The sequence below is a fragment of the Pleurotus ostreatus genome (assembly GCF_014466165.1).
Source record: "Pleurotus ostreatus strain PC9 chromosome Unknown scaffold_8, whole genome shotgun sequence".
Taxonomy (NCBI): Eukaryota; Fungi; Basidiomycota; class Agaricomycetes; order Agaricales; family Pleurotaceae; genus Pleurotus; species Pleurotus ostreatus.
The window spans coordinates 1,028,758-1,054,266 of NW_023503163.1; the positions used below are offsets into that span (position 1 = coordinate 1,028,758).

General features: G+C 50.5%; 13 protein-coding genes across 13 annotated transcripts; 4 read left to right on the plus strand and 9 right to left on the minus strand.

Annotated features, from left to right (window-relative positions):
* Positions 1-1,649: 1,649 nt before the first annotated feature.
* Positions 1,650-2,967, minus strand: NTA1 (Carbon-nitrogen hydrolase; the record flags this gene model as incomplete). The annotated part of the gene is made up of 8 exons (XM_036780160.1): positions 1,650-1,771; positions 1,828-2,184; positions 2,243-2,518; positions 2,569-2,596; positions 2,657-2,681; positions 2,747-2,771; positions 2,832-2,856; positions 2,911-2,967. 8 exons carry the CDS (start codon positions 2,965-2,967, stop codon positions 1,650-1,652), a joined length of 915 nt encoding a protein of 304 aa, XP_036627543.1.
* A 265-nt stretch (positions 2,968-3,232) lies between these two features.
* On the minus strand, positions 3,233-5,462 carry ILV2_2 (Acetolactate synthase, mitochondrial; the record flags this gene model as incomplete). The annotated part of the gene is made up of 5 exons (XM_036780161.1): positions 3,233-3,298; positions 3,356-3,561; positions 3,613-3,805; positions 3,862-5,211; positions 5,310-5,462. 5 exons carry the CDS (start codon positions 5,460-5,462, stop codon positions 3,233-3,235), a joined length of 1,968 nt encoding a protein of 655 aa, XP_036627544.1.
* Positions 5,463-6,027: 565 nt separating this feature from the next.
* On the minus strand, positions 6,028-8,348 carry PC9H_010669 (uncharacterized protein; the record flags this gene model as incomplete). Its single annotated transcript, XM_036780162.1, has 11 exons — positions 6,028-6,035; positions 6,086-6,218; positions 6,266-6,627; positions 6,678-6,740; positions 6,794-6,897; positions 6,954-7,068; positions 7,121-7,536; positions 7,592-7,746; positions 7,798-7,977; positions 8,033-8,181; positions 8,321-8,348. The coding sequence occupies 11 exons, from the start codon at positions 8,346-8,348 to the stop codon at positions 6,028-6,030; spliced, it is 1,713 nt and encodes a 570-aa protein (XP_036627545.1).
* A 1,104-nt stretch (positions 8,349-9,452) lies between these two features.
* Positions 9,453-11,478, minus strand: PC9H_010670 (uncharacterized protein; the record flags this gene model as incomplete). Its single annotated transcript, XM_036780163.1, has 10 exons — positions 9,453-9,660; positions 9,715-9,895; positions 9,982-10,061; positions 10,124-10,429; positions 10,496-10,609; positions 10,661-10,777; positions 10,832-10,954; positions 11,007-11,229; positions 11,283-11,365; positions 11,417-11,478. The coding sequence occupies 10 exons, from the start codon at positions 11,476-11,478 to the stop codon at positions 9,453-9,455; spliced, it is 1,497 nt and encodes a 498-aa protein (XP_036627546.1).
* Positions 11,479-11,763: 285 nt separating this feature from the next.
* On the minus strand, positions 11,764-12,356 carry PC9H_010671 (uncharacterized protein; the record flags this gene model as incomplete). The annotated part of the gene is made up of 5 exons (XM_036780164.1): positions 11,764-11,884; positions 11,938-12,005; positions 12,063-12,145; positions 12,202-12,277; positions 12,339-12,356. The coding sequence occupies 5 exons, from the start codon at positions 12,354-12,356 to the stop codon at positions 11,764-11,766; spliced, it is 366 nt and encodes a 121-aa protein (XP_036627547.1).
* Positions 12,357-13,688: 1,332 nt separating this feature from the next.
* Positions 13,689-14,931, plus strand: PC9H_010672 (uncharacterized protein; the record flags this gene model as incomplete). Its single annotated transcript, XM_036780165.1, has 3 exons — positions 13,689-14,038; positions 14,225-14,522; positions 14,575-14,931. The coding sequence occupies 3 exons, from the start codon at positions 13,689-13,691 to the stop codon at positions 14,929-14,931; spliced, it is 1,005 nt and encodes a 334-aa protein (XP_036627548.1).
* A 151-nt stretch (positions 14,932-15,082) lies between these two features.
* Positions 15,083-16,471, minus strand: PC9H_010673 (uncharacterized protein; the record flags this gene model as incomplete). The annotated part of the gene is made up of 6 exons (XM_036780166.1): positions 15,083-15,494; positions 15,542-15,778; positions 15,832-15,910; positions 15,965-16,043; positions 16,093-16,377; positions 16,430-16,471. The coding sequence occupies 6 exons, from the start codon at positions 16,469-16,471 to the stop codon at positions 15,083-15,085; spliced, it is 1,134 nt and encodes a 377-aa protein (XP_036627549.1).
* A 1,067-nt stretch (positions 16,472-17,538) lies between these two features.
* On the plus strand, positions 17,539-18,126 carry PC9H_010674 (uncharacterized protein; the record flags this gene model as incomplete). Its single annotated transcript, XM_036780167.1, has 1 exon — positions 17,539-18,126. One exon carries the CDS (start codon positions 17,539-17,541, stop codon positions 18,124-18,126), a length of 588 nt encoding a protein of 195 aa, XP_036627550.1.
* Positions 18,127-18,385: 259 nt separating this feature from the next.
* Positions 18,386-19,262, minus strand: PC9H_010675 (uncharacterized protein; the record flags this gene model as incomplete). The annotated part of the gene is given in 4 exon segments (XM_036780168.1): positions 18,386-18,493; positions 18,549-18,644; positions 18,712-19,227; positions 19,239-19,262. 4 exon segments carry the CDS (start codon positions 19,260-19,262, stop codon positions 18,386-18,388), a joined length of 744 nt encoding a protein of 247 aa, XP_036627551.1.
* Positions 19,263-19,773: 511 nt separating this feature from the next.
* PC9H_010676 (uncharacterized protein) lies at positions 19,774-20,832 on the plus strand (the record flags this gene model as incomplete). Its single annotated transcript, XM_036780169.1, has 4 exons — positions 19,774-19,975; positions 20,031-20,209; positions 20,266-20,585; positions 20,634-20,832. The coding sequence occupies 4 exons, from the start codon at positions 19,774-19,776 to the stop codon at positions 20,830-20,832; spliced, it is 900 nt and encodes a 299-aa protein (XP_036627552.1).
* Positions 20,833-21,809: 977 nt separating this feature from the next.
* On the plus strand, positions 21,810-22,385 carry PC9H_010677 (uncharacterized protein; the record flags this gene model as incomplete). Its single annotated transcript, XM_036780170.1, has 1 exon — positions 21,810-22,385. One exon carries the CDS (start codon positions 21,810-21,812, stop codon positions 22,383-22,385), a length of 576 nt encoding a protein of 191 aa, XP_036627553.1.
* Positions 22,386-22,789: 404 nt separating this feature from the next.
* Positions 22,790-24,284, minus strand: PC9H_010678 (uncharacterized protein; the record flags this gene model as incomplete). The annotated part of the gene is made up of 4 exons (XM_036780171.1): positions 22,790-23,384; positions 23,441-23,489; positions 23,545-24,114; positions 24,179-24,284. The coding sequence occupies 4 exons, from the start codon at positions 24,282-24,284 to the stop codon at positions 22,790-22,792; spliced, it is 1,320 nt and encodes a 439-aa protein (XP_036627554.1).
* Positions 24,285-24,619: 335 nt separating this feature from the next.
* Positions 24,620-25,506, minus strand: PC9H_010679 (uncharacterized protein; the record flags this gene model as incomplete). Its single annotated transcript, XM_036780172.1, has 3 exons — positions 24,620-25,238; positions 25,268-25,364; positions 25,389-25,506. The coding sequence occupies 3 exons, from the start codon at positions 25,504-25,506 to the stop codon at positions 24,620-24,622; spliced, it is 834 nt and encodes a 277-aa protein (XP_036627555.1).
* Positions 25,507-25,509: the final 3 nt, after the last annotated feature.

Below are 25,509 nucleotides of genomic sequence, written 5' to 3' on the forward strand. Positions count from 1 at the left end.
CCGGCTAAATGCATCCTGTATTATTGTAAGCTTGCAAGATATAGATCCAACCGAGCCTTCTTTCAAGTATATTGGCTTAGCTCGCGAAGATGCCATGCGTGCACGAAAGTTCGTATCCGATTCGTATGCGACCCGAGTTGCGAAGGTTAGCGATGGTCCAGAACCCAGTCAGCGATCAACTGGGAGCCTCGAATCAGTAAGCTTCACCCCATCATCGCTTAAATGAATGCATCTGAGCTTCTGTAGTTAATCAGATATGCCGAGAATACCACAACCTGTCGACATACCGTGAGTAGAGTGGTTCTCATTCACGATCGAATATCACTAAAAACCGACAGTCCATTTGCCGTTACTTCGGTGAGATGATAAGTGACAGCGAGCCAGGGGTCGCAAAGCAATATTGTGACCAAATGTGTGATGTGGGTCGACGCCTGCTTCTCTGATACGTCTGGTGACATGCTCAATTTGAATGGCAGGTGTGCAAATACCCAGGAAAGACCAGGCAGCGAAAGATATTGACCGTCGAACTCCAGTCGGCTGTTATTGCCCCCATTGTCAAGGCTCCGCCTCGCCCAGAATCTTTATGGCGAACGACGTTACGAGATGGCGACGAGGACAATGACTTCAGGCCTTCAGTCAAGCGAAATCTAGACGAATCATCCAGCGACTTTCCAAAGAAACAGAGGTTCGAACCACCGCCGCCATTAGGTGCGTGCGTCTATCAAGAAGACCGACCAAGATGATGGACAAGGCACAGTGACGAAGCCATTTCAATCTGCATATCGTCTGAACAAACCTTACAAACCGCCGTTCAGGACCCCATTACAGGAGAACGTTCTCCCGGCCGTCCCCGAGAGGTCGCCCACTCCGCCGATCCCGATTCCCCCACAACATCCAGAGCTCGAAGAGGCCATAGATATCTCTGATGAGACCACCGAGCGGGCTTGTAAGTGCACCCTATCCCTACCGAAACGACCCACTCATTTGAGCTAGCCTCCCCTTTGAATATGGCTGATATCGAAGTCCAGCTGGACGCTTCGTTTTCAACCAAAATCCAGGTCACTGGCATGTAGCTCATCTCGTGGAGCAATTGGCTGACATCATATGTTCAGGTGAATATGCGGGAGGAGACATATGGTCGACTATATGGGACCCTTCAGAAGATCTTTGCCACTCGCGATGGAAACTCTATATGGACGAAACTCTCGAAGAAGCCTGTAAGCGCAGCCGTAAGGTAAATCGATCTCGCTCTCCTGCCTATGCATGCTAAGGAGTCTTTGGTAGGAATGATGTCTTAAATCGATCTGCACGCAAGCTGGAATTTTCTGCTCATTCATTGTGCTCGACGGAGGATGGGTATAAGCGAAGGATTGCCTCTCTCCTCCAGACATTGTCTGCATTAAAAGATCCTCGCCTTTGGGGTAGCTCTCCAAATGGCAACGACGAGGACGACGAAGTACAAGAAGTGATGGATACGCTCAAGCAAGCTTTCTCCGGATGTAAGGCAGCATAAACTGCTTGTCCCAGTAGCGCTGCCACAGCCAGCGATCAGTTCACCCATCTAGACGACGTTGATGGGAGTAGTAATGTCACTTATTTCTGTGCGGGACATGTATTAACCGAGAGGCAGAACCTTCCATTGTAGCAAGTCACTGAGGGAATGTCCAGATACGGACTCCCTCCTCATCTTTCTCCATCGCGTCCAGTAATCTCGGACGACCTGACCCGACCTTCATGTCAAAGCACGCTGAGCTGCCCGCGAATTTGACTCCTACATGCAATCTTCGTCAGTGGCGATGAAGTCCATGAGCTATTCGAGGGCTCTACCGTTCTCCTCCCCGCTTCGATTGCACGCTATAACAACGGTTCTTCGTACGTCGGGAGGACTGAGGACAGGTTTGTCGTTTGAATTGTCAGATTCGGCCCAGAGTGGTCGTAGCCTTGCAGCCCAAAAGTTAAGAGTACTCCAGTCTGTATCGTCCTCTTGGCTACTCTTTTCCGATTGCAGCCATGCATTCAGTAAGATGAGTAGGTCGGCTTTGCTATCAAGGCAGTGACTGGCGAGTTCGTACGGTCCCTCTTCTATTGTCCAGTCATATGGTGGCTGCGCGTTAAGATCCATGCATATGCCCAAACAGACTGTTCGAAGAGGAGGAGGGAGCTTGATTGTAGCAAAGCCCGTTCCTTTTGGAGATGTATCTTCAGTATCAGTATATACGCAAGGGAGCAATTTAGCCCTTACCCGCTTTGGCCCAAGTTGTATCTGTCTCGTATAGGTTGGTCTTACGGTAATTGTTGATCAAGTCACCGTTGGGGCCATACATGACAGCACTGTTTGCACCGACATGCTGATCATCGCCAGCGCCTGAAGAGACCTCAGGGCGAAGACGTTCAGGATACCCCGCGACTACGTAGCAGCGGAGTCTTTCTGCTAATTCAGCGCAGAATCTGGAAGTAGGACCTGAAGAGGGTTCCTCGAGCACCGGTAAAATTGAAGTCGCATCCGGAAATGTGTATCCTGTCGGCCATCGCTCAGGTGATCTACTTATAGCACCAAAGCTTTCCTACCTGTAAAAATCATCTCAGGGAGGCATACCTTCGAAGTGTATTATGTCTCTTTGGAGTGTTACTCGAGGCGGGGAGGCTTTGGACTCACAAGGTCGACCGACTTGGGTTCAATTCTACAACGCAGAAGAGACTAGTTATGAGAATCGTTCCTATGTAAACCCCGAGAAACGCTACTCACGTTTTGCATAGTTCCGTCGCTCGGGCTTCAAATCACACACACAGTTGAGTTGATTCGGTGAACAAGCGGGAGAGGGCGAAACTACCTATGTTTCCTCGAATTTGGCCAATCTATCGAGCAAAACGATGTAATTTGGCAAACCATTGATGAAATATAAGTAGTACCTTTGGGGCGAACTGGACTACAGCGATACGTAGGGGTAAGTTAGGGATTGACACCATTTCTGATGGTATGCGTGGCTATGTTGAGTACTGAGCAGCCCACTTCTTCTTGGTGGTAACTTCTCAACGGCTGACCTTAGTCATCTTGTGGCAGAAATACCCCTGACAATTTATCATTCTTCCCTATCCTCCCCTGACATCAAGAGTTGCATTGTTACATCTAAAAGGATACATTGTAGGCTCGTCTCATATATATTACAAGTCTAGGTCATCATCCCATTTCTCTATGATATTCCGTTCACCCGAGTGATGAATGATATGTTATCTAAGCTTGAACTGATGGCAAAGACGGGTGCATCGTGAGTTCATGAAGCGCTTTACCAGGTTTGACCTTGACGAATAGATGAGACACATAGTAGAAAGGAGCAAGGTGAATGGAAGGGCGTACGATAGGGTATAGTTCCTCTTCCTCATCCACCTGACACACCATTACGATTGGGTGACTATTATCATACTCCAAGAATTCTTTCATCTTTGTCGGAAGCTGTTCTGCTGTCTCGCATTGGATGGCATGCACACCCATAGACTGGGCCAACATCACGAAATCTGGATTGACCATACGGGTCAATGTGTGACGGCTACCGTAGAAGATCTCTGGCAATGTTTATCAGCGAGATGGTGGGGGTATTGGTTTATTCAACCTACTTTGCCAACGATAGACCATGCCTTGCACATTATTGTTGAAGATTAGCACCTTTACACCAACGCCATATTCCGCCGCGGTAGCGAGTTCCAAACCGGACATGAGGAATGATGCATCGCCATCTATATCTACAACAATCTTGGTGGGGTCGGCCACCTTTGCGCCAATTGCTGCAGGAAGGCCAAAGCCCATTGTCTACAAGTCGAGAATCAGAACAGGGGAGTCTGTGACAGGGGATCTGATAAGCGTACTGCCAGCGCCCCTGAAGTGATCAACGATCGCGGTTGCTTCCAGGTGAAAAACTGGGCAGCCCACATTTGATGATGTCCAACCCCCGTTGTTATCAGGACCCGGTCCTTGATATCATTGGTCTGCTTGTCTAGTTCCTCGATAACTTCCTGGGGCTTCACGCGCTGACCTGGCGCGCTCGGTTCATAAGTGAAGGGAAACTCCGTTTTCCATGTTTGAATCTGATCAAGCCAACCGGCACGAGCGCGTGGTTCAATGAGGGGCTCGAGTATCTTCAGATTCTCGGTCACATCGCCAACCACCGAAATGTGAGTGTCGATGATCCTGTTCGACTTTTTAGGCTGGATCTCGAAATGAATGATGCCCCCGCGACCATCTTTTCCAGCTGCTCGGGCGGCGACAGCAAAACCATCAATGTTGGCAGTGACACGTTCATCCAAGCGGGCTCCCAACACAATTATGGTATCCGCGCTTTGGGCAGCATAGTTACCGTATACGCTGCCGTGGAGGCCTAGCATATGCAGGCTGAGGTGGTGGTCTTCGTCGAAGGCACCCAACCCGTGTAAAGTCGTAGCTACGGGGATGTTGCCTCGGAAGGCGAGTTCTGACAAGATACGGGGGCCATCTGGAGACGACAAAAGGCCCGCACCAGCGATAATGAGTGGCCTTTTAGAGTTGTTTATACGCGTGGCCGCCTCGCTGATGTCCCCAAAGATTTTAGGTGCTGGTGGCTCCGATGCTCGAGGCGGAGGCGGCCTGATCTGGGCAGGGTATGATGGTAGGGTGATATTCCTGACAATAGGGTGATCATCCCGCCAAGTAGCCTCGAAAACATCCCTTGGAATGCTGAGCAGAACTGGTCCCGGTCTACCCGAAGTAGCGACTCGGAAAGCCTCATCAACGTAAGCCGGTAAGTCTTCGACGCATTCCACCATCGTCGCCCATTTCGTGCACGGTTGGGTCATCCCAACGATGTCGGCATCTTGAAATGCACCTGTTCCCAGATCTTTAGCGCTGACCTGCCCTGCTATAACAATCATAGGTATCCCATCGCTCATAGCATCCTGTAGTGGTGTTATCACATTCGTGGCCCCTGGGCCAGACGTAACAGAAACGACACCAGGCCTCCCCGTCACTCGAGCATAACCTTCGGCCATGTGTCCTGCACCTTGTTCATGACGTGGTAGGAATACTTTGATGCGGCCATCCGTGCAAATCGAGTCCGTGAGATGTATATTTGCCCCTCCGGAATACGCGAATGCGTGTTGAACCCCGTTCCGGATGAGGACGTCTCGAACGATCTGCGCACCACAGAGGCCAACGAATTTCAATCGGTCTTCGGGAACAAATGTCTTTGAAATCGGAATATCGACTTTGTGAGGGGTATCGTCAGGAGCCCTGTCGGTCCGTGATTTGTTGCGTAGAGATGATTATGGTGTCAAATAACTACATACCTAGCGACCCCCAGCTGCAGAGAGCGTGAGGGGGAGCTTGATGACGTCGGCCTGCGCATCGTCGAGGCTCTGTGTATACTGGCAAGCGCATTCCGCATGGACCATCGATGGCCAAGTAAGGGTGTCAAAGGAGGCGATCTGGTCCCCATGATTGAGATGTCAGTCGATTTCTGTGCATTGTAGTGTCCTTATTTATAGGTAAGTAATTACCCAGGAATCAAATCTGGTTCCGAATAATACATGCGAGGCCCAGGGCGCGGTGGCGTTATTCAAAGTAAGCGTCGTCCCAAATATCAACGTCGTTATCTGAAGCATTGTGAACTCCTGCAGGCTCTCAATGCTCTAGCAAGGGTATCACTACTACCTGCCTAATTTGGGAGTTCTAGAAATATCATTTCGTAGCAGTGTCACGCTGCTGCCCGAGCTAATCCCGAGTCTAACGATATCTTGCGACAGCTTGGGACGCAAGGCAGATTTACGCCGCTGGTTCCACACTCATCAGCCCTACCCTGGGACTTTTCTGGGGGAAGCACTCGACAGGATGAAGGAACAAGGACGATCACAGGAGCGATATCGCGGCACTTGTGGGACGATCAAATGCTTAGCTTGTATTATACCGTATAGAGTAGTATGTAACGCCCGACTACTAGGTCATTATCTACATGAAGTAGAAGCCAGCTTGATCAAGCCCCTCTGCAAGACGGGCCGGCGTATTTATTTCTCTAGAGGATGATGAGTAAACGAGTTCCAGATCGTAAAGTATCCGACTCACTGATGGTGAAGAGGCTGGGCTTCAACGCAGGGCAGCCGGCGGCGGCATGTGCCGAATCGATGGTGCGGGAGACCAAAGCAGAAGAAGAAATCTCGGAGAATTCGCGTTTCTCCTTGCCTCCGGACCAAGATTTCTTCGCCATGGTCAGTTAGATGTAGATACTTCGTCTCGTCGACTTACCTTGTAGATGGGCCACTCGGTGGACCAAATATCGATGGAGTGCGTCTTCTCTATGAGATCAAGGATCTTTCCGTCAATACCACCCTTTATCTTGACACCAGCCTTGACATCAATCGATCCAGAGTAACCAGCACCGGCGGTGTCCGCATCGCGCAGGGCCAAATCGCGAGAGTGAGACCTCTTCGTAGCAGACGCATGTCCTTCACCCTTGATTTCGGCGGTGACATAACCATCGACGGAGACGAAGGCGTTTGCCTTTGCGTTTCCGGACAGGCCTTCAATACCAAGCGAGATTTTGGGAATGATGTGAACAGAGGCAGTGATTGAGCCCTTGGCGGTGGCATCGGCGTTGAGCTTCCACGCTAGGAAGGAGTGAATATCCAGCACGGTGAAGACGCTGACAGTTGCTTACGGCTCGGCTTCTCGGTGACTTCATGTACTTCTTTTTCAACCTTTTCGGGGTACCAGAACTCAACTACCTCACTCGTCAATACTGGAGACCGGAAAATGAGTGCCAATGCCACGTACCATCTTTGATAACGAAGTCTGCACCGATGTCGATATCACCAGAGAGTTTGATGGCGACATCAGCTGACGCATCAACCTGGATGTGTGGGCCAACGCTGATGACTCTGTTGGGATATTCGCGCTTAGGTATTGTGGTTTTACAGGTAGTAAAATACAATACCCTGGAATTTGAAGAGGAGTTGGGTTGACTGGAGGTAAGATAGGCCAGGGGACCGTCTTCTGGGCCTCAGCTTCAGCTTTGATATGAAGATGGACCTTGGTGTCTCCACTGAAACCTTTGGGAGAAGATAAACGACGAGGGACGAAGTAACAAGCGTGTGGACTTACCGGCGAGAGTCGCAATCTCGTTCACCTTCGGTGGAATGAGAGAGCCGGTGATGGCAGCACCAACATGGGCGTGGATCTGGTATGAAGCGGTGATGTCTGCCGCAACAGAGGCCTTGCCCCACCCGCAGTCAATTTCTTTCTTGGGGAGAATGTCGTGCTTCTTCTCGCCCTTTGAATCGTACACTAGCTTGATCTGCTCCAACTCGATCTCGACTTTGGTCTTGTCAGCAATACCATCTTTGATTTCCTTGGCTGCCGACTTCAAGGCGGCGATGGCCTTGGTGAAGAAAGCACTCCATCCATCAGGACTACGAACAGACAAGTGGACGTCACGCGCGTTGAATTCCTCGTGGTTCATCTTGCCAACGGGGCCAGTGATTGAAGAACCGAGGAAAGTGAAATTAATGTCCCCGGTCCTTAGTACGAAAATCATTAGCTCGGATAACGAGATCACGGAATATAGTGGCATACTTGGAGACGTCGGCCAAATCCCATCTATCGTCAACTTGAAGGACGTGCACTTGAGGTTCAACTCCATCCCGACGGACCAACTGGACGTGTCCGGGGACATTCTGGTCTTCAGCGACAGCAGCGGAAACGATCCTACCGAAAGGACCAGCACCGCACTAGATAGACAATTAATTGGCGAGGACGGGAACGGTGATTTGACTACTTACGCTCTCGGGGAGACGGACGACTTTGTGCTCGGGCCCGTGTTCGAACAGGTGCCCACAGCTAGCTTCGTCATCGCCCTTGCAAACGAGGCGGATTTCCTGCGAGAGTGCATGAGGGTCACAGTCGAGGACAATCCACCCAGCTGCGGGGGTGATGTCTGTAATTGCCTTCGCGGCGCCGGACTAGCATTTTTATTGACGATGAGCGAAGCTCTAATCCTAGATCTGAATCACATACGAGCTTCAAGGTGGCGGAACCGGTCTCCTTGGTGCCAGGGAGATCATAGGCACACTCTCCGTCAAAGCAAGGCTTGCTCCAGTCATTGGCTGGTTTGGCAGCAGCCAAGGTTGCGGCAAGGATGGCTAAGGCAAAGACAGACTTCATCCCTACAAGCAAAATTAGTGCATGTTCAATCACATTGACGCGGAGACTGACTGAGAGTTAGGTGACTACCAGGAGTATGGGCAATGACAAGCCTGTTGCATTGGTTAGTGCGGTTTATATCTCAATGAATAAGACACTCACAAGGCTGGTCGTTTCGCTGAAGAAACATTGTAGACTATATTCTACTTTTATACCACAACGAACATGCCAACGATCGTCGATAGCGACATCTTGCGACGCACGAGGTCATCTACTAGTTTCTGAAACGCTACAGCTAAGTTGACGTTCGTCGTACATCGCGGGATGCTCTTGACAGGAGGAAGTAAGGCGACGGCGTAGCCCCAAACTAAACAGTCAAATGTTAACCTAATTCAATGCTCTCCGACCAATCAAAACCTGGTGAGTTTGAAACTTTGGCGTCCTGAATGAGCGGATCGGCATAGAAGGCTATTCACGAGCGCTAATTGGGTATGTTTGGGTATGTTGATGACGGGATGATGTTTAGTGCGCTCAGAATTTGATATTCTCTTTAGCAGCAATGATGCTACGGAAACTTAATGCCAATAGGGTAGGTTGCAGTGGCGATATTTATTCTAGTGTACGTAAGTTCTACTACTCGATTTAGCAGCACATCTCGCATGGGCAACCTGCATATTCGAGCCGTTAGTCACAACACTTGAACCAGGTGCTGATCACTACTTACAAAGAATATCTGCAACGCATTCGCAGCATCCCTAGCAACGGAATCAATCATTAGAGAAGTAATCTCAGCAAGTAAACAGGAGGATTACTTCGCAGCATTCAAAGCAAAGGAAGCAGCCGACCATTCCGAGGCAACAATCCTAGTAACGGCAGTAAGTGTATGTCGATAGCCGCGTAGCTACGGCTATCACTAACCTTGCCGGCTCCCCCGCCCCTCATACGAGTAGCCTCCTTTTTGTTGTCTTGGCTGACACCTTGGATGCATACTCGATGCTGCCATGCAGATGCGTGACGAGGAAAACGTACCCATCGACATCTTAGCTTGAGGCTGCGAATTTACGGTGACCGCCTTGGATGGAACTGAAAGCTCTGTGACATTGATTGACGACATCGAATACATGTGGGGGTTGGGTGAAGATGGAGACTGCGCACATCCGCTGCTGCTACGGCTATATATACCCACAAGCTATGAATAGAATCGACAGTGATGCACGGGCGGCCCACGGTATTTTTGGTACCTCTGTGCCTGCGTCTTGTGGAGCAATAACGTAGCATGAGAGAAGGATGACGGCTAGTTCTCCGGCTCACGGGGAAAGCGCTGGGATATCCTGAAACGTTCCTCCTCGCCCTCCAAAGACCATTCCAGCGGCTTAGACAGGGGCGCAAACTCTTCGCCCCTGTCCTCAATCTCCTTCAGCCTTTGCGCGGTTGCAGGCCTAGAGCGGTTGACACTGTAGATCTTGATACGATGGCAGGATGAGGTTACGTGTAGATCCCAGCTGCGGAGGAAAATATGAGATAACAATAAAATTATTGTCGGGCTACTGCCTTACTTCCATGCCGACCGCACGAAGGTCGGCTCTGTGTTGTTCGAAGAGTCCCAGGTGCGTACACAGAATTCGAGCCAGCCCTCAGGCTCCACAGGGAGATCAATCGTCCAGAGTCGCCAGGCGTGGTAGTGCTTTTCAGTCATATTTTCTTGAGGTACTGCGTACCATACATGACCACTGTTGACTAGACTTCGGTGAATTTGCCGTAGAAACGTCAACGGACTTACCCATCGGGAGAGACCTCTACCCTCTCGACCCAGTTTCCCCCACCACTGTATGACCAACCACGAAGTGTTATGAACCCATCGTGAATAATGACTTGCTTGTCGACGGGACTAATTATAGCGCTCCTGTAGCCACGAAGACAATGAATCGTCACGCGTCAATAAAAAAGCGTAAGCATTCCACGTACGAAACAGGCATTTGCTGGATAGAAAAGCCGTTCGAGTATCTGGCATTCTGCTTACCGATCTGTTGACTGTAGTACAGATATTCCTTGCTTTGCACTGGCCCATCGCTCTCGTCCGATCTTGCGTTGACGCGAGTCAACCACTTGCAACTTCGGGCTCCGATATACCCCGTCACGACAACTCGTAAGGGATAACCGTGGATCTTCGGTAGGTCAACGCCGTTCATCTTCCAAGCTAGTATGACCTCATCGGATTGTCGAACCTTGCGCCAGGGGACCGAAACAGCGTAGTTATATACTTGACCCTTCCTATACGCCAGCGACAGCGATTAGCTTCGTTGCACCCTATTCATGGAGTTGTGCATGATAACATACTTGAAATATGTATCAGCGCCGAAGAATTCAAGATGCTTACACTCCGGCTTCACGCCACCGCAAGCAATCTTAAGGACTTTCTTGAGGGAAACGCCTCGATAGACGGCAGTGCCACTAGTTCCCCATCGTCAGTATGGACGAAATAAATTTGTGAGCGATACGCACATGGCGCCTTCACCCCAGGGAGCGTTAATGAGCTCATCGCCGTCCCCCGGATATTCCCTTATTTGTTCAATTCTTCGTGTACCACTGCATTGTATCGTGACGGTGACTTCCTCTTGCCTATAAGAGACGCAAACATGTCGTATTATGCCGGTAGAATATCAATCAACTCACGGGAATTTGTTGATATCTTGGAGGTCTTTGAGTGATATCTTGATCGGTCGGTTCACTAGACCGGTGATTTCGAGCTCGTACACATCTTTGTCGATGTCTGGTACGCCACCGTGGTTCCTGATGCTGTCAGCCAGTCAACACAATCCCCTGTGATGGCAAACCGACATCGACGCACAAATGATACTTGTTGGGCGTTAACTTCTCAGTCAGTAGCTGGTCCCTGCGGGTTTCTCCGTTATAAGGAAAGTCAAGGAGATGGATCAAATCCGGCTTCTCCTTGAGGACGGTCTTCCAGGAGAAATCTACGATGGACTTCAGTCCAAGGGCCTCGTGATATTCTTTCCAGCGATGTCCGATTAGAACAGGATTTGTGTCAGGCAAGGGAACGAATTGAAATTCTATGAGCGAATGAGCCAACCATTGACCCGTCTGTGGCAAAACTTGGACGAACCAGGAATGGGGGAGAACTTATGGCTAGCCAATATGTTCTGCGCGAGTAGCTTCTTCTCAGGATATTTCTCCCATTCTACGTATCTGAAGACGATAAACAGTGGGATGTTATGGCTGGCCTCGATAGAGACTTACCCCGTCCAACCTGTCTTTTCCTCTGCGAACATAACATTGGGGCTGACGCCGTTCTCTGCCATCGGGGCAAATGTCTGCGGCACATCTCATGGTACGTCTCTGGTATCTATACCAGTGCGGAAATATCGTTGTCCCATTGAGTTCTGGTGTTGGTTTGCGTTCTGGCTAATCGGGTACAAACTTTCTCAAGGATGGGGGGAGTAGATGCCGTTACGATGGAGGATAAGCGGCCACGATGCATACTTCTCTGCCATTTCGCCGCGTGCTGGCGTTCAGCATTTAGTAAGTCGAAGCACCCAATCCGGTGAGACGGTGAGTGTGTGATAGACATGTCTACAGTGTACTTTTTACAGAGGTGGTTTCACGATACCCCGACTTATTTTGTAGTAGACGATAGATGAATCATCCGAAGTAATTGCCAGATATACTTCCGGTGGGTCATCCAGAGAAACGAATGCATTGTCCAGCCTGCAAGAGAAGTCAATTTAGAAATTGACCACAGAAGATAAGAGATGGTGCACCATTCAAGGGACACTAATTCGGAGAGTGTGCAAGGCACAATGTTCGCAATCTGAGTGTGTGTATTGTTCTAGAACAGAACTTTTCCATCAGGCTCTTTCAACGCGTTCCGTAGTTCTTAACTCACCGCGTTCAGCCGCCTACAACCCCGTATAGCTGCGCGGGTGCACGGTTCCAAGTCAAGGACCTGCACATCCGTCCACAATTGAGCTAGCTATCTCCCTTCAGTTTATGTCCAAATCACTGAGGAGGACGCGTGGACCCACAGTAAACGATATCGTTATAGACAAGAAACAGAGAGCCGGTGGTCCGAGGATATTTTGTTGAGAGACTTGATATATCCTGGTACTAATTGTTTCATCAATATGGAGATTCCTTCATAGATGAAGGAGGTTTCTTTTACTGAATAATGAGTCTGCATCATAAACCTTGATCTAGGGCGCTAATTTTCCTGGAGGCAATGTCCCCACGCCTCAGGAGACTAGTTAGGACTCACACTCCCCTCGAACTCGTCGACAACGCAGCCTCCTCGTCATACTCGTCATGACAAACCTTTTTGTACGGTATAAGTACAAGTAGCGTAGCGTACACCCAGATAACGAATTTATTTACATTTCACAATCATGGCATCACTACCTCATTTCGACAATAACATATCGGCTGGAAATCCTCCTGGTACGTACCCTGGCCATATGATCTGTTGCCCCTCTGATCATTCGAGCAGCGTTCAAGACTGTCCCCCAGGCACGGTTCGGTGGCGATAAGCCCGTCGGTCAAGCAGAATGTCAGAATCGATCCGAGGTAGATTAATCAATCGGCGGTGTAGGCGATACCAGGAGCTACGGTGTCACAATGATAGGTCGCAGAGGTGAAGCAGAGGCAGACCTACGGCGGCGCTCAGAGTATTTTCCGGAAGAAAGCAGGGACGACCGAACACTCGGCCGTCACATCATAGGCGATCAAATAGCTGGTAGCGTTCATGGGACCGGCGAACGTAACCATAGAGAAAGCGAAGCGTAGTTCAAAGAGTTCACTCCTAATTCGATCCCCAATAGTGTCGCTGACGAAGCGGGAAGTTATGAGTCGACCACTGTTGGTCGTGCGACAGAAGCCGCACCGAGTTCGCAAGCAATAGTTGAGAAAACAGCATGAACGAGGCAGGAACTAGGCAACATACTGATGTTCAATCAAGCCACATTGGACCCAGCTTCACGGCTAAGTTTAAAGGTTCGTTCCCCTTCACCTAGGAACTGATGTCATCTAATCGATGAGCAGGTAAAGCAGAGAAAGCGGCCGAGAAGATTGCTGGGAATGATGCGATGATGCAAAGGGGCGAAGAACGCCAGGTGGGCGGCGGTAGTCGTTGAGTAGTATGTTAGTTTCCTTTTGGTAGATCATTAGCCTTGTCCTGGACTCCATTCAACCAGCCAGGATGCGCAAAATTCTAGTGTGCCTGCGAAACTAGAATTTAGCAGCGGCATCTGACAAGATTGACAAGCGTCAGGCAAGCTACCTGTCCGAGCGGTCTATCATGGTAGTGCATATTTAAGTCAGCCCACTGTAGTGATGTCTCCTCAGCAAATTCTTTCCTCAACTAGTCCCCAGTAAGCGCATCTCCTTGGGCTTCGGGGGAAGTCGCTGATTTCTTACATTGCACCATAGGCTGAGGCTTGCTTGTAACGTTCGTACCGCCTATGTGCTGACCTGCGATCAGTCCAAAGAAACTTACAATGCTGTCTTTAGAGCGAACAATATGCGTGTCTCCTTCATCCTCGCCGCCCTCGCTGCGTTCGCTGTTGCTGCCCCGATCCCCACCGCTCCAGCTGCGGCTGCTCCAGCAGATACAGTGGGCGGGAAAATCCTCGACGGCGCTATCAAAGTGGCTAAGGTGGTGGGCCAGCATGCCGCCGACGAGATCAACGGCGTGGTTCAAAAGCACTGGAGCGAAGAGGCTATTGCGGCCAAGAACGCAAAGAAGGAGAAGGTCACGCAATCGGCTGCTGAGGTGAAGCTGCACGGCCTGAGTGCTCTCAAAACCGCCGGAGCCATTGGCAAGGGGCTCGCTGTTGGCAGCGCTGGCAAGAAGTCATACTTGAACCAAGAGTAGTGCTTGGCAGTGCCTATGCTGTAGCACCAGTTCTCGTGATTGTAACTCAATAATAACATCACCCCTGTTTACCCCTGTCACACGCGCGAGGTCATGTGCAGCACTAACGCTCGGCGAACGGCAAACTCCAAACCGGGTGCAGATTGCCTTCCCCGCAACTTTTGCACATAAATACTTCACAGGTTGAAATGGATCCCTTTATTCTCCCTGGCCATGTATATCAAGTCGCTTTACCCCCAGCCCGCCCCCATCGAGGACCTTAATTTCCACCACTCATTGTTCGGTCGCCCGGATCAGAAGGACTGGCCGGACTACACCTTGTTCATCGACGCTTCGAATGGCCACCGCCGAACACATCGTGAGTTTGTGACCGACATTTACGATGGCGCGACTGCCCTGGGAGCCTCGTTTGAAACCGGCTGCCTGGGGCTGCGTGGCGACGATGGCGAGATGGTCGGCATCATGTCCGACAATTCCATGGTGAGACCAATCAGTACGCCGCTATTAGGATATTACTGAAGCCTTCTGATAGGAATATGTTTCCTTGATTCATTCGTTGATAATGATCACGACGCCTTTTGCGTTGATTTCCAGCTATTCGACGCCATTTGAGCTGAAGCATTCGCTGAAATTGTCCGGGGCTACATGTCTTTTCGTGCAGGCGAAATATCTCCCCTTGGCCTTGGCTGCTTCGAAGGAGGCAGGGATTTCCAACCGGAGAATATTTGTTCTCGGTGGTCGTGCGAGTGGCCGCACCAGCTTCACAGAGTTGAAGGAACACGTACGAAATGAACATATCCCTCGCATCTCTGTTCGCCCTGCCCACCGCGACACCCTCGCGTATCTTGTGTTCTCGAGCGGAACAAGTGGTCTCCCGAAGGGTACTTGAATAATTTTGACATCCCCTTGATAACATTGCTTAACAATACACAAAGCCGTCATGATCTCACATGGAAATCTCCAATATTCTATCTCGCAAGCCATCGTAGTTGCAACGGGAATCAAGGCAGTCTTTACGGTACTATTTCTCGGTCTGTGCCTCACTGGCAGCGATGCTGACCAGGATTAGCCTCCACCACCCCCTGCTCAATAGACGCAGCTGTGGCATTCGCAGGTATCCATTCGTCCATTCTGGTGATCATCATGGCAATACTCTTGATTGAAACCAAAGCCTCCAGACCTGCAATTACCCCACGCCAGCTGGTATCGCTTCCCCCAAGGCCTTCAGGGCGGAAAAGGGACTCATGCCAGACCAGATGTTTAACGACATCTCCGAGAACGCCGTCAATTTCATTATCTGGCTCGAACCGTCGGGCAAGATCTTGGAGGAAGGGTTCCACCTCTGTTGGGGACAATGTCGTTGTTGGTGTAGTAGAGCCAGATAAAATGGAGGTGGATAAAGCAGAAAGGGACAGCAAAGGACCGACTAATTCGGCAGGACCAAGGACTCGACTAGAAACCGTCAGACGAGGTACTGATATGAACGAATACAATCTTACCCTTGAGGTTGGGGAAACATTTCGGGCTCTTGCAACGTCAGCCCAGCGTAACTTATGATCAACTCGCGGATTTTCTCCAATTTATTTAATGCGTTTTCGGTATCCATTGGAGCATACCCCCGCTTCAGGAGGGTCGATCTAGTATTATTAAGCCGTTTCCAAGATCCAACGAGGTATTCGAAGATGGTTTGGTCGCGTGGAAGAGAAACCAAGACAGGAAGATACTCTAGATCATCACTGTAAACGTCGTTGAGAGTCAAGATTGTTGACAGAAAGCAGTAGCCACGTACGACATTTGCTGAGGGTCTAACTCAAGTCTAGCAATGAGAATCCTATCCACGTTATTCATGGACATCCGACAAGCGTTCCCTGGTGGATTGTGATGAGGTGAATGTCAAGGGGGTAAGATGGAAAGCTGCCTACCAGGCTCCTCAGAAGCTAGTTCCTCTGCAAGGTGCTTGAGCCACACGATCTCATGGCCACTTCGAGAGGCAGTCTCTTGCTGAAAGACTTGAGCTCAAATGGGGTGAAACATAGACAAGTGAACTTACGTCTAATGTTACTTGGAGGATAGTGCCGATTGCTTCGTGTTCCCAGGCCTCCATGTTGAATTTCGGAGCGGGTTTCCTCATTCGACTGGATGGCACGGGGACAGGTTCTATTTGTTTCGGTGGCGCCAATGGTGTGGTCGTCTTTCGTGGGGGCGGCGGACGTGAAGCCTGTCCCGCATTTGAAGAAGAAGGTGCGGGGCTAGTTCCCGCTGGCGTTTGTTGCCCGGATGCTGTTGGCGATGAGCTCGAAGCCTGGGCGAGCTTCGCGAGTCGTTTCAATCGAATCTAAGTAGAACCATGAATAGCCTGCGCCGATCGTCGATGAATCGTGAATTACCCTGTCAGCATCATCCTGGGGAGTGGGCTCAAGGTCGGACATCGTGGTCAAGTTCTGGCGGTGTTGTCGAGGATAATGGCGAGCGGTCGAAGTGTGGTATTAGCAATGAAGTATGGGCGTCTGTTCAAGCGCTCGCAACCTTTCCTTCAAAGTTCATTATTCTCTCCTTCGCTGCTCAATTCGATGTTTCTGCTCGGGGGGCATCGTTTCTTTGTTCCTAATGGACCACTACTCCCCTCCGTGACCCGGCTGTTTTCGGCCTCATCGACGCCGCAGGCAGGCTACAAAATGAAGTCGCACTCAGGAACGAAGAAAAGATGGCGCTCCCTAGGCTCAGGCGACGCGTTCAAACGAGTTGAGTGCTGTCCTTCGCCAGAGATTTCCCGTCGCTGACTCTGGCCTCAAGGGTCATGCCGCGCGAGCGCATCTGAATGTGTCCAAAGGCTCCGACAGAGTGAATAGATTGGGGAACACGGCGTACTCGTCGGGAGCGCAAACACCAAAACTGAAGAAGAGACTGCTGCCTTATGGGACGTCATGAATTCCGGATGCATAACGTTTGTTGCTGTCCTTTGCTCCCTTGAAAGTCATTGACGATGCACCACGTCGACCTTGCAGCCCTTTCATGCTACCTATCATTACTTACCTAGTTTGGTGGGGTAAACACGGCATTATGGCCGAGCTGCAGCCCCCCATCTAAACCACTTTGCTAGTAAATAACATTTAGCGTGGCGCGGAACTAACCCAACATACCTCCCCTCCTCGAATGACTAGAAGAATTTTTAGAAACCCAGCCAGAATTGCTTAACCTTATCACGATGGACTTTGGTCGGAATGGTCCTAAGTCCGCCACTGCATACACTTCAGAGTATCTTATTTTCATTATTCCTGCTACCATGTTGCCACTAGACACTGACGGGCGTCTTGCTCATGCGCTCTCCCGTGAGATGCCCCGACACCTGTTATGGTGAGAAGGGTATAAATATGGTAATCGTCCAATGACGCTCAGTAGACCCAAGTAAAGTCCCAACTCGTGCGTATCTCCTCCTTATCTCTACGATGACGCTCATTCTTTCTCGTGTCAGACACTTGCATTCAAAAACATACCAATGGCTTCTGGACTACCTAACTCTGGAAAATGGCCCATGGGCAAAAAGGACACCAAGCTTGCGGACGATGCCGCCAAGGTTCAGTGGTTCAGGTTCATGGAGGTTGACAAGTACGTCGCGTCGGGCCACAAGCTCTACCGTTCCTCTGCGCCCAACTACAAAGGCAAGGACGAAGACCAGGAGATGACCGTATCTCGGGCAGCATTCCTCAAGAAGACCGGTATCGACTGCCTGATCTCCTTCAACCACGTAAAATACAGCGCGAAGGAAGAAGGTTACTTGAAGGCCGCTGGGATCACGTACCTGTGGTTGCAAGTTCCCGATTTCCAACCTTCGACCGAGAAGCAGGTCGACGATGCCTACCGCATGTACAAGAAGCATAAGTCTACTCTCGTGCACTGCGGCTTCGGCTGGGGACGTACTGGCACGGCAATATGCGCCCTTCAGCTCTTCTGCGAAAAGGGCGCTAACCCTCCCGAAAAGCTCTGGGGCGAAGTTGACGGTGGGGATCAGGTAGAGACAAAGGAGCAAATAGCAATGCTGGCAGATTTGAAGAAGAAGCTAATTGCCGGCAAAATCAAGAACTGACCTCGTCAGCTCTGATGGTGAGTATCCTCAGCCTGTGTTGCCTCCATTCAATAGCTTACGATCGACGCCAAGGTCTACATCTGTGTATTTTTATAAACGTTTAAGCCCATCTACCTATGTATCTTGCTCCAAACGTGCTTCCCGCATTGTATAATGCTACAACAGCATCGCTATTGCCTGTATAATCAACATACCCTATACATCCGAGCTTAGATGCCAAACATCCAAGTAATGACCCGAGACCAAGCTCCATGTATGGTCAATCTGAATTGTCAGGTTTGCGCAATAAGCCCCCTCCAAAGAATGTGCGTATATCCTTTTGCATCGGGTCATGGGCCGCGCTACCTATGCCACCTTTTTGGCGAACCTACGAAACGCATCAGCCACCTTCCGTGTCCCTTTTAGCTCCACCATCCACGTACGACGCTGCTCAGGTGTTCATTTCTGTTGAAGTCCGTGACCTCCACTTTCAACGACGGTCGCGCAGATCTACTCACGGCAGATACTTCCGTTGCAGGCTTGACGCGGCTTTTGTCAGCCCCGATCCAACAGTAATGGAACGAGATAATTCACCAAGCATTCTACGCGAACTCGCACCCATCCTGTGTTCGACAAGCCCCTGTATTGGTTAGGAGAATGCTGCAACCCGGACTCGGTGTCCATTCGTAGCAACGCCTCTACAACTTCACTAATAAAGATACCATGGCTCGCGATAGCGATGTGAACTTGACTTTCCGGGTTATCTTGCTGGGTATACGGTAACAAGATATCTTCCACCGCTTGGACGGCTCTTCTAGACAAATCTATCGCACTTTCGCCTTCGGGATATTTCTCCGTTCGATTATAGATGATAGGGTAGACTCCCCGAGCGAAATGGTCTTCAAGCGACAGGCCTGGGAGGCGGTCTTTAGTAAACGGCTTTCCCGACGCTAGCCCGTAGTTCTGTTCTCGAAGGAGAGTTGATGGAACGAGCAGAGGTTTAGGGTCCGATTTCTGGTAACTTTGGACAGCTTCTGCAGTCATGAGCGCGCGTTTCAGGTCGGATGTGTGGATAACCGTGAATTGCGTGTCTGCAAGAGAGGCTCCCAGCGCCTTGGCTTGCTATAACATACGCTCGTCTTGGCCAATAAATTCATGGAAGGGAATATCCAATTCGTACGTTCATCCCTGTATACTACCACGTCAAAATGAGCGCAGTCGTGCAGGAGGAATACACACCGTGATTAGATAGAGGAGCGTCTCTCCAGCCAGCCCAAATGGGAAGCTAGAACGTTCACGTCAGGGAAGAACGGGCGAGACGATAGCTTGCATACCAGATTGTCAGTGGATTCACCATGTCTAATCTGAAAAGAATATATCAACGTCTCTGGATCAAAAGGGCGCAAATGATTTACCAGTGTAAATACCACCATAGCTGCAGTTCAACGGTCTTTGAGTGGACAACCGGACGCGACATATATAGACGTCACGTGAGAATTCACAACCATTTCTGGAAAGCTCTACCACTGACTAAACTTCAGGCTGTGGCCAGCCAGCTTGGTCTGATCGCAAAGCAGGCGACGCGCGTACAGCTCTGACTCTTTATAAGGCCATCCACCTCCACCCATTCCTTATCCTAACCCCCATCTCATCCAAGAATCCGAAATCATGGCCACCTCGACCTCCGAACGAGACACCCACCTGCTGTCGGTCGGCAAGCAATGCTCTTTGCAAACCTGCATGCTCGTCGACTTTCTGCCTTTCAAATGCCAGCACTGCTCGAAATCCTACTGCGGCGAGCATTTCAAAGTCGAGGCGCACAAATGCCCTGAGTACGATGAGAGCAAGTACGACAGAGTTGCCCCCAATTGTATGTGACCTCCTTGCTGACCCGGGTGGCGAACTGACCACGAACTTGAACGCAGGTCCATTATGCAATGAACCAGTAGCGGTTCCCCCAAACCAAGACCCAAACATTCGTATGGAGCAACATCTGACACGCGATTGTTCCGTTATGACGGGGAGAACGGGCAAGAAGAAATCGGGTCCGGTGTGTGCTCGGACGAAGTGTGGCAAGACGTTGTTTGCGCCCATCCAATGCAATGTACGTGTTGTTATTTGCCTACTGCTTACTGCACTAACCCATCACCGCCCCTTCAGCAATGCAAGCAGCAGTTCTGCCCATCGCATCGTTTCCCTGCCGATCACAGCTGCACTGCACCGCCCAATAGTAGTACCAGCAGGACAGGCGGGAACACTCTGGGTTCTTCTCCGGGGAGATCGCTGGCCGACTTATACGCGAACGCCAAGAAGTCGAACGCTGTCAAGACCGCCTTTGCATCAGCACCTTCGCTAGGCAGTAACAAGAACGTCAGTTCTAGCCGTTCTCCTATCGCTACGACTTCCTCCCAAAGTAAGGCGACACCAGCTCCGTCAGAGTCCAAATCGACGACCAGAATCCCCTTTTCAAAGCAAGACCGGTAAGTAGAGCGGCTTTCTTCCAAATGGTCACACTCATGTAGCATTAGGTCCACTTCTTTGGCTCCTTTGGCTAATACGACGGTTGCGCTCTCACCCACTTCGACCAATTCCTCCTCTAATACTAACGACGCTCTTACGATCACAACTAATTCTCTGTCGACACACGACTCTAATAATGACAATAAACCGCCTCGAATAATCGATCCTATGTCCTTCGTCCCGCGATCTGTATTCTCCATGGCTTAACTCGTAATCTATATATCATTGGACCCCTGTCGCATCTTATCCATCATCTACGCTCTTTTGTATTTATAAAGGCGGGCAAAGTCTGAGCGAGAGAGCAGGCGCAAGGCGATGGAGGCGCGTGCCAAGAAGGGCGTAAGTCGGCCACTCTTCATCCTCGTAATGGATACTGAATGCTCGTACAGTTGCTGACCGAGGAAGAGAAGGCAAAGTGGGCTGCGGAGGAAGCTGAGGCTCAGGACAGCAAGGGCGATTGCTCTGTTATGTAGCTATACCATGGATTACATTTACCCATCATATTATTCTAATCGACGTCTATTTCCTGGATTCGCGGCACTCAGATTATCAGAGGATGGTTCACCACACAGCCTATCGTCGACTCTAAGATTCGAATATTCAAATATTCATCATTCAAAGGCAGATTATCAGGCATAATACCGACCTCCAGACCTGAAACCCGACGGGTACGCATACTTTCCACAGGATTTTGCCTTCGATTTTCCTCAAGGAGGTTAAGAATGAAATGAGCGGACGTTTAACGGGAGACAAGGCACGAGACTGCCGCGACGCCCGATGAATGACCGTGCGTGCTGACGGTCAAGGAATCGTCACTTCGCTGGCGCTAACTATGTTACGAGCGAGGTACGCGTTTAATCACGGACAATTATTGTACTGTTCACCGCATTCACAGCGATCTGAATGGCCATGCCTCGCCAATCATCCTTAGGTGACCATGACTCGATGGATGATTCACACTACGGCCCTAGATTCCTTGATCAACCCAATTCGAATGCTGAATCACCGTGACCATCTTCACTTCGCTTCCGCAGCTACGAAACGCGACTGTGCACCGCAACCGCTCACCTAGCGAGTCTCTATAAAATGGTGCCGCCTCGATGTCGAGTTTACAACACAAGATACAGATACTAGAACTCCATCTCATCAGCTCTCAGACTTCAAATCACCTTCATATCACAACGATGTCTAGCAGAATATCATCCCCTTCTACCAGCACCCTACAATCAACCGCACCGTCCGTATCGAGCACAGCGCCTCTTCGCGCCTCGGCATCTCGGACTCAGAAGGATTATTACGCTGCTTTTGGTTCGCTACAGTCTACATATGGGATGTGTGTTGGTCAAAGCGGTCAATTAGCGTCTTCATCAGCGCCTGCCCCAACGCCTCGGACGAAACCCTCTTCGCAGAGCTCACCACTCGGCCATCCATCTATACCATCATCGACTATGCCACAGAGCCATTCTACTACTAAGAAGGACTATTCTGCTGCCTTCGGCTCACTGCAGTCTACATATGGGATGGGGGTCGGGCAAATCAGACAATTATCGACATCGTCGGTTCCTGCTCCAGAGAAATCCTTGCAGAGCTCTTCACTCGGTCGTCAGTCGACATCGTCGTCTCCTGCTGAGAGCACCCAGAAGGCATCTTCGCCTCAACCAACAAATCGAAAAGATTACGAGGTAGCCTTCGGTGCCCTCTCATCTTCACAAGGCGTGACACAACAACCTTCGTTACAATCAGGGAACTGGTCACTATAATCATATATGTTCGTCTTATCCATCTATTACTGTTGGCTCTTCTTACCTGCAGGACAGTAATTTTGATGTTGTCGCAATGAATAACCTATGCATTATATGCTGTTGGACGACGTGCGTGGATGGGATATACTATAGCTAATGAATATTGTCGCTTGGATCGGTCATTTGTGGAACCTTATATATGTATAACACTGATATCCGTAATGTTATAGAAGGGGACGGTATGGGTTAGCCGAACGAATGTTCAAATGTTCAATTAGCTAACTCATTTTAGATCGGCATTAGTTACGTTCGCTCTACTGAGAGTTTCAAGGTTCAAGGTTTATTTAACGTTTAGCCCTGATGGTTTGGTTTCGTATTTATTGGTACATATTGCAATTCGGTACAGAGATTAGAACATTGGATCAGTCGCGCCTTGGTTCGACTTCCTCCATCTTCATCTCGCCTAGGTGTTGTTGGGCCGCGAACGCGACTCTGATAGTGTCTTCCATAAGTTGAGCGCAGACGTCCTCCCTATCGCGGCGCCTCATGGTCTGCAGCTGTATCCACTTCTCCTGATAGATCCGAACTTCGCTGGGCTCGGATTTACCCCTGATAACCAGAGCCGAGTAGATGAGGAAGAGGTGGTACAGCACTTGTTCGTAGGCCTTCGAAGCCTCCAGCCCTTCGGCCTCCATGAGCTCCAACAACTCCAAAGACGGCCCGAGTAGGAGATGGTCGGGAAGCTTGGGGTTGCCTGCCCACTTGATGATGGCGGGGATTGCATCTTTCACACAGCTGATACGATATCTTATCTTGTCGGATTTGACGGGATCCAGACAGGCGGGGCAATCGCAGCGTATGCCATACGGCTTAAGCGACTTTCGACGAGCGGCGTAGGGGGCAAGCGGATCGCAGTAGTGCGCAGTGATTTCTTCGCCTTCTTTGATTGGCCGCGCCGCGACCATTAGCATCGCAAGCGAAGGGCGATCGAAGTGGCGAATAGTATTAGGGCTACAGCTAGGGGAAGGGGCATTGAGAAAGTGATGTATATTGCTAAATATGATTGATGGCACCTGTGATTGATCCTGCTCGCGTCTTTGAAGACGCCACCATACTCGTCCCCTAGACATCTCATCAGCCCAACATCCCAACACCGAAAGCATTCATAGTATATTACCTTGTAAGGCAAACACGCCGTATGAGTTCGTCCTCGAGACACCTAGTAAGGGGCCGCTTCCATCATGTTTGTGCGAATTATGAAGCTTCATATACGTCTCCTTGGCCTCTGGGTCCATCCTTTCAAAAGCTACCTTGTAGATCTTCTCCGACTCGAAACAGGCCGCTTCCTGTTTCTGCCTCGGAGTGGTCGTGTTCGTCCATTTGATAAAGTCTATCTTCGAGATTTGGGGGCTAATCAGGAGGGGCCGCTCGCTGATGATAAGCTCGCCGAAACGCAGGTCTCTTGCAGCGACCATACCCAGGCCCTTCGACGGGATCTCGACGATACGATAGGGGCACGGCGCCGTCAAATCTGCTGCACGGGGGATCGGGGTTGGATAGCCTGGATAGTCCACCAACTCCTTCTTCGCTGCACTGCTATGCAGGATGCATTCGACCATGCCTGCCTCGGGTTCGCAGCCCTGCGGTTGAGTGGTGTATACCAGGGCGCCTTCATCGGGCGTGGGTTGCCCCACTGGGACCACCTGATATTTAAAGGCGGCACCACGTATGTAGCCTCGCGATTCCGCTAGACACAACGCAATATTAATCTTGGGACTAAGGAATTTTATTTTTCGTACGGGAACACGCACAGGTGCTATCTTGGATTTTGAACTCTTCCATCAGCTTGAGGCTTTTCTCCTCCATCTGGCGGAATAACTCCTCATTTGTCTCCTGCACTTTCACTTTGGTGGCCATTTCGGACACCAAGTCGATGTCGGCTGAGGACGATTTGATGGACGTGTAACGGGGGGTGTACTTTGTGGCGGTCGATGCTTTAGTAGTGGGTGATGGGGGTGAGGAGACGGCATCAGGCTTCTGAAAGCTTATATGCGCTTCTGAGGAGGAACAAAGAAGGTGGCTCAAGCGCCCAATGCCGGCTTGGACAATGCGACTGTAGACAAGGCAAGGCAAGCGCCAAATGCATGTGCGATTCAACACGAACGATGCTCCAACAACGCACAATTATGAACCTATGCTCATAAACAATTCTCAGCGCAGAAAGGATAATTATACACAAGAATACACCACTCCTAATCCGCTTCTGATATATCTGTATCGAAGACAACAACTGCCTCTTCCTCGTCCCCCGGCGAAAGGAGCCGCCTTGCAAAACTAGCGATCCTGATCTTCTCCATATCCCGTATGCCCTGTTCTGCATAGTTAATTTTGCGGCCTTTGACGTCCCAGCGTTTCAGCCTGGTCCACCTCTCCATATAGAACAAACATCTCGCGTTGACGCTCGAAGTGCCTAGAGCTGAGTAGATGAGCATGGTCTGGTAAAGGACTAGCAGGTACTGCGGGGTCGCTTCCAGGCCCTCCGATTCCAGGAGCTCCAGCATCTTCAAGGACGGCGTGAGCAGGAGATCGCTTGGCAATGCCGGATTGGCAGCCCATTTGACGATGGCGGGTACGGCATCTTGGACGCGGCTGATGCGCAAGCGGTTCTTGTCGGATTCGACGTGGTCGACACATGCGGGGCAGTCGCAGCGTATTCCATACGGCGCCAAGGATATTTGGCGTGCTGCATAAGGAGCAAGGTGGTTGCAGTACGACGTGGTGATCTCTTCGCCTTTCTTAATGGTGCGCACGGCGTACAGTTGCATCGAGAGGGTGGCGCGGTGGAAGCTTCTGTCCGCATTGGGGCAGCAACTAGAATGCAGTGTCAGTTACAGGCGCACGTGGAGAATAGATCTGGGCGTGCCTGTGGTTTATCCTGGAGAGGTCTTTGAAGACGCCACCATAGGTATCGCCTGAGCGAGCGGTCAACAGAAATGTCTGGCGTTCATGGAGCAAGCATACCTTGCATGGCGAATAAACCATACGCATTCGTCCTATAGACGCCGAGAAGGGGTCCGCTTCCGTCGTGTAGGTGGGCGTTGTGCAGCTTCGTGTAGGCCGCCTGGTCGTCGTGATTCATGCG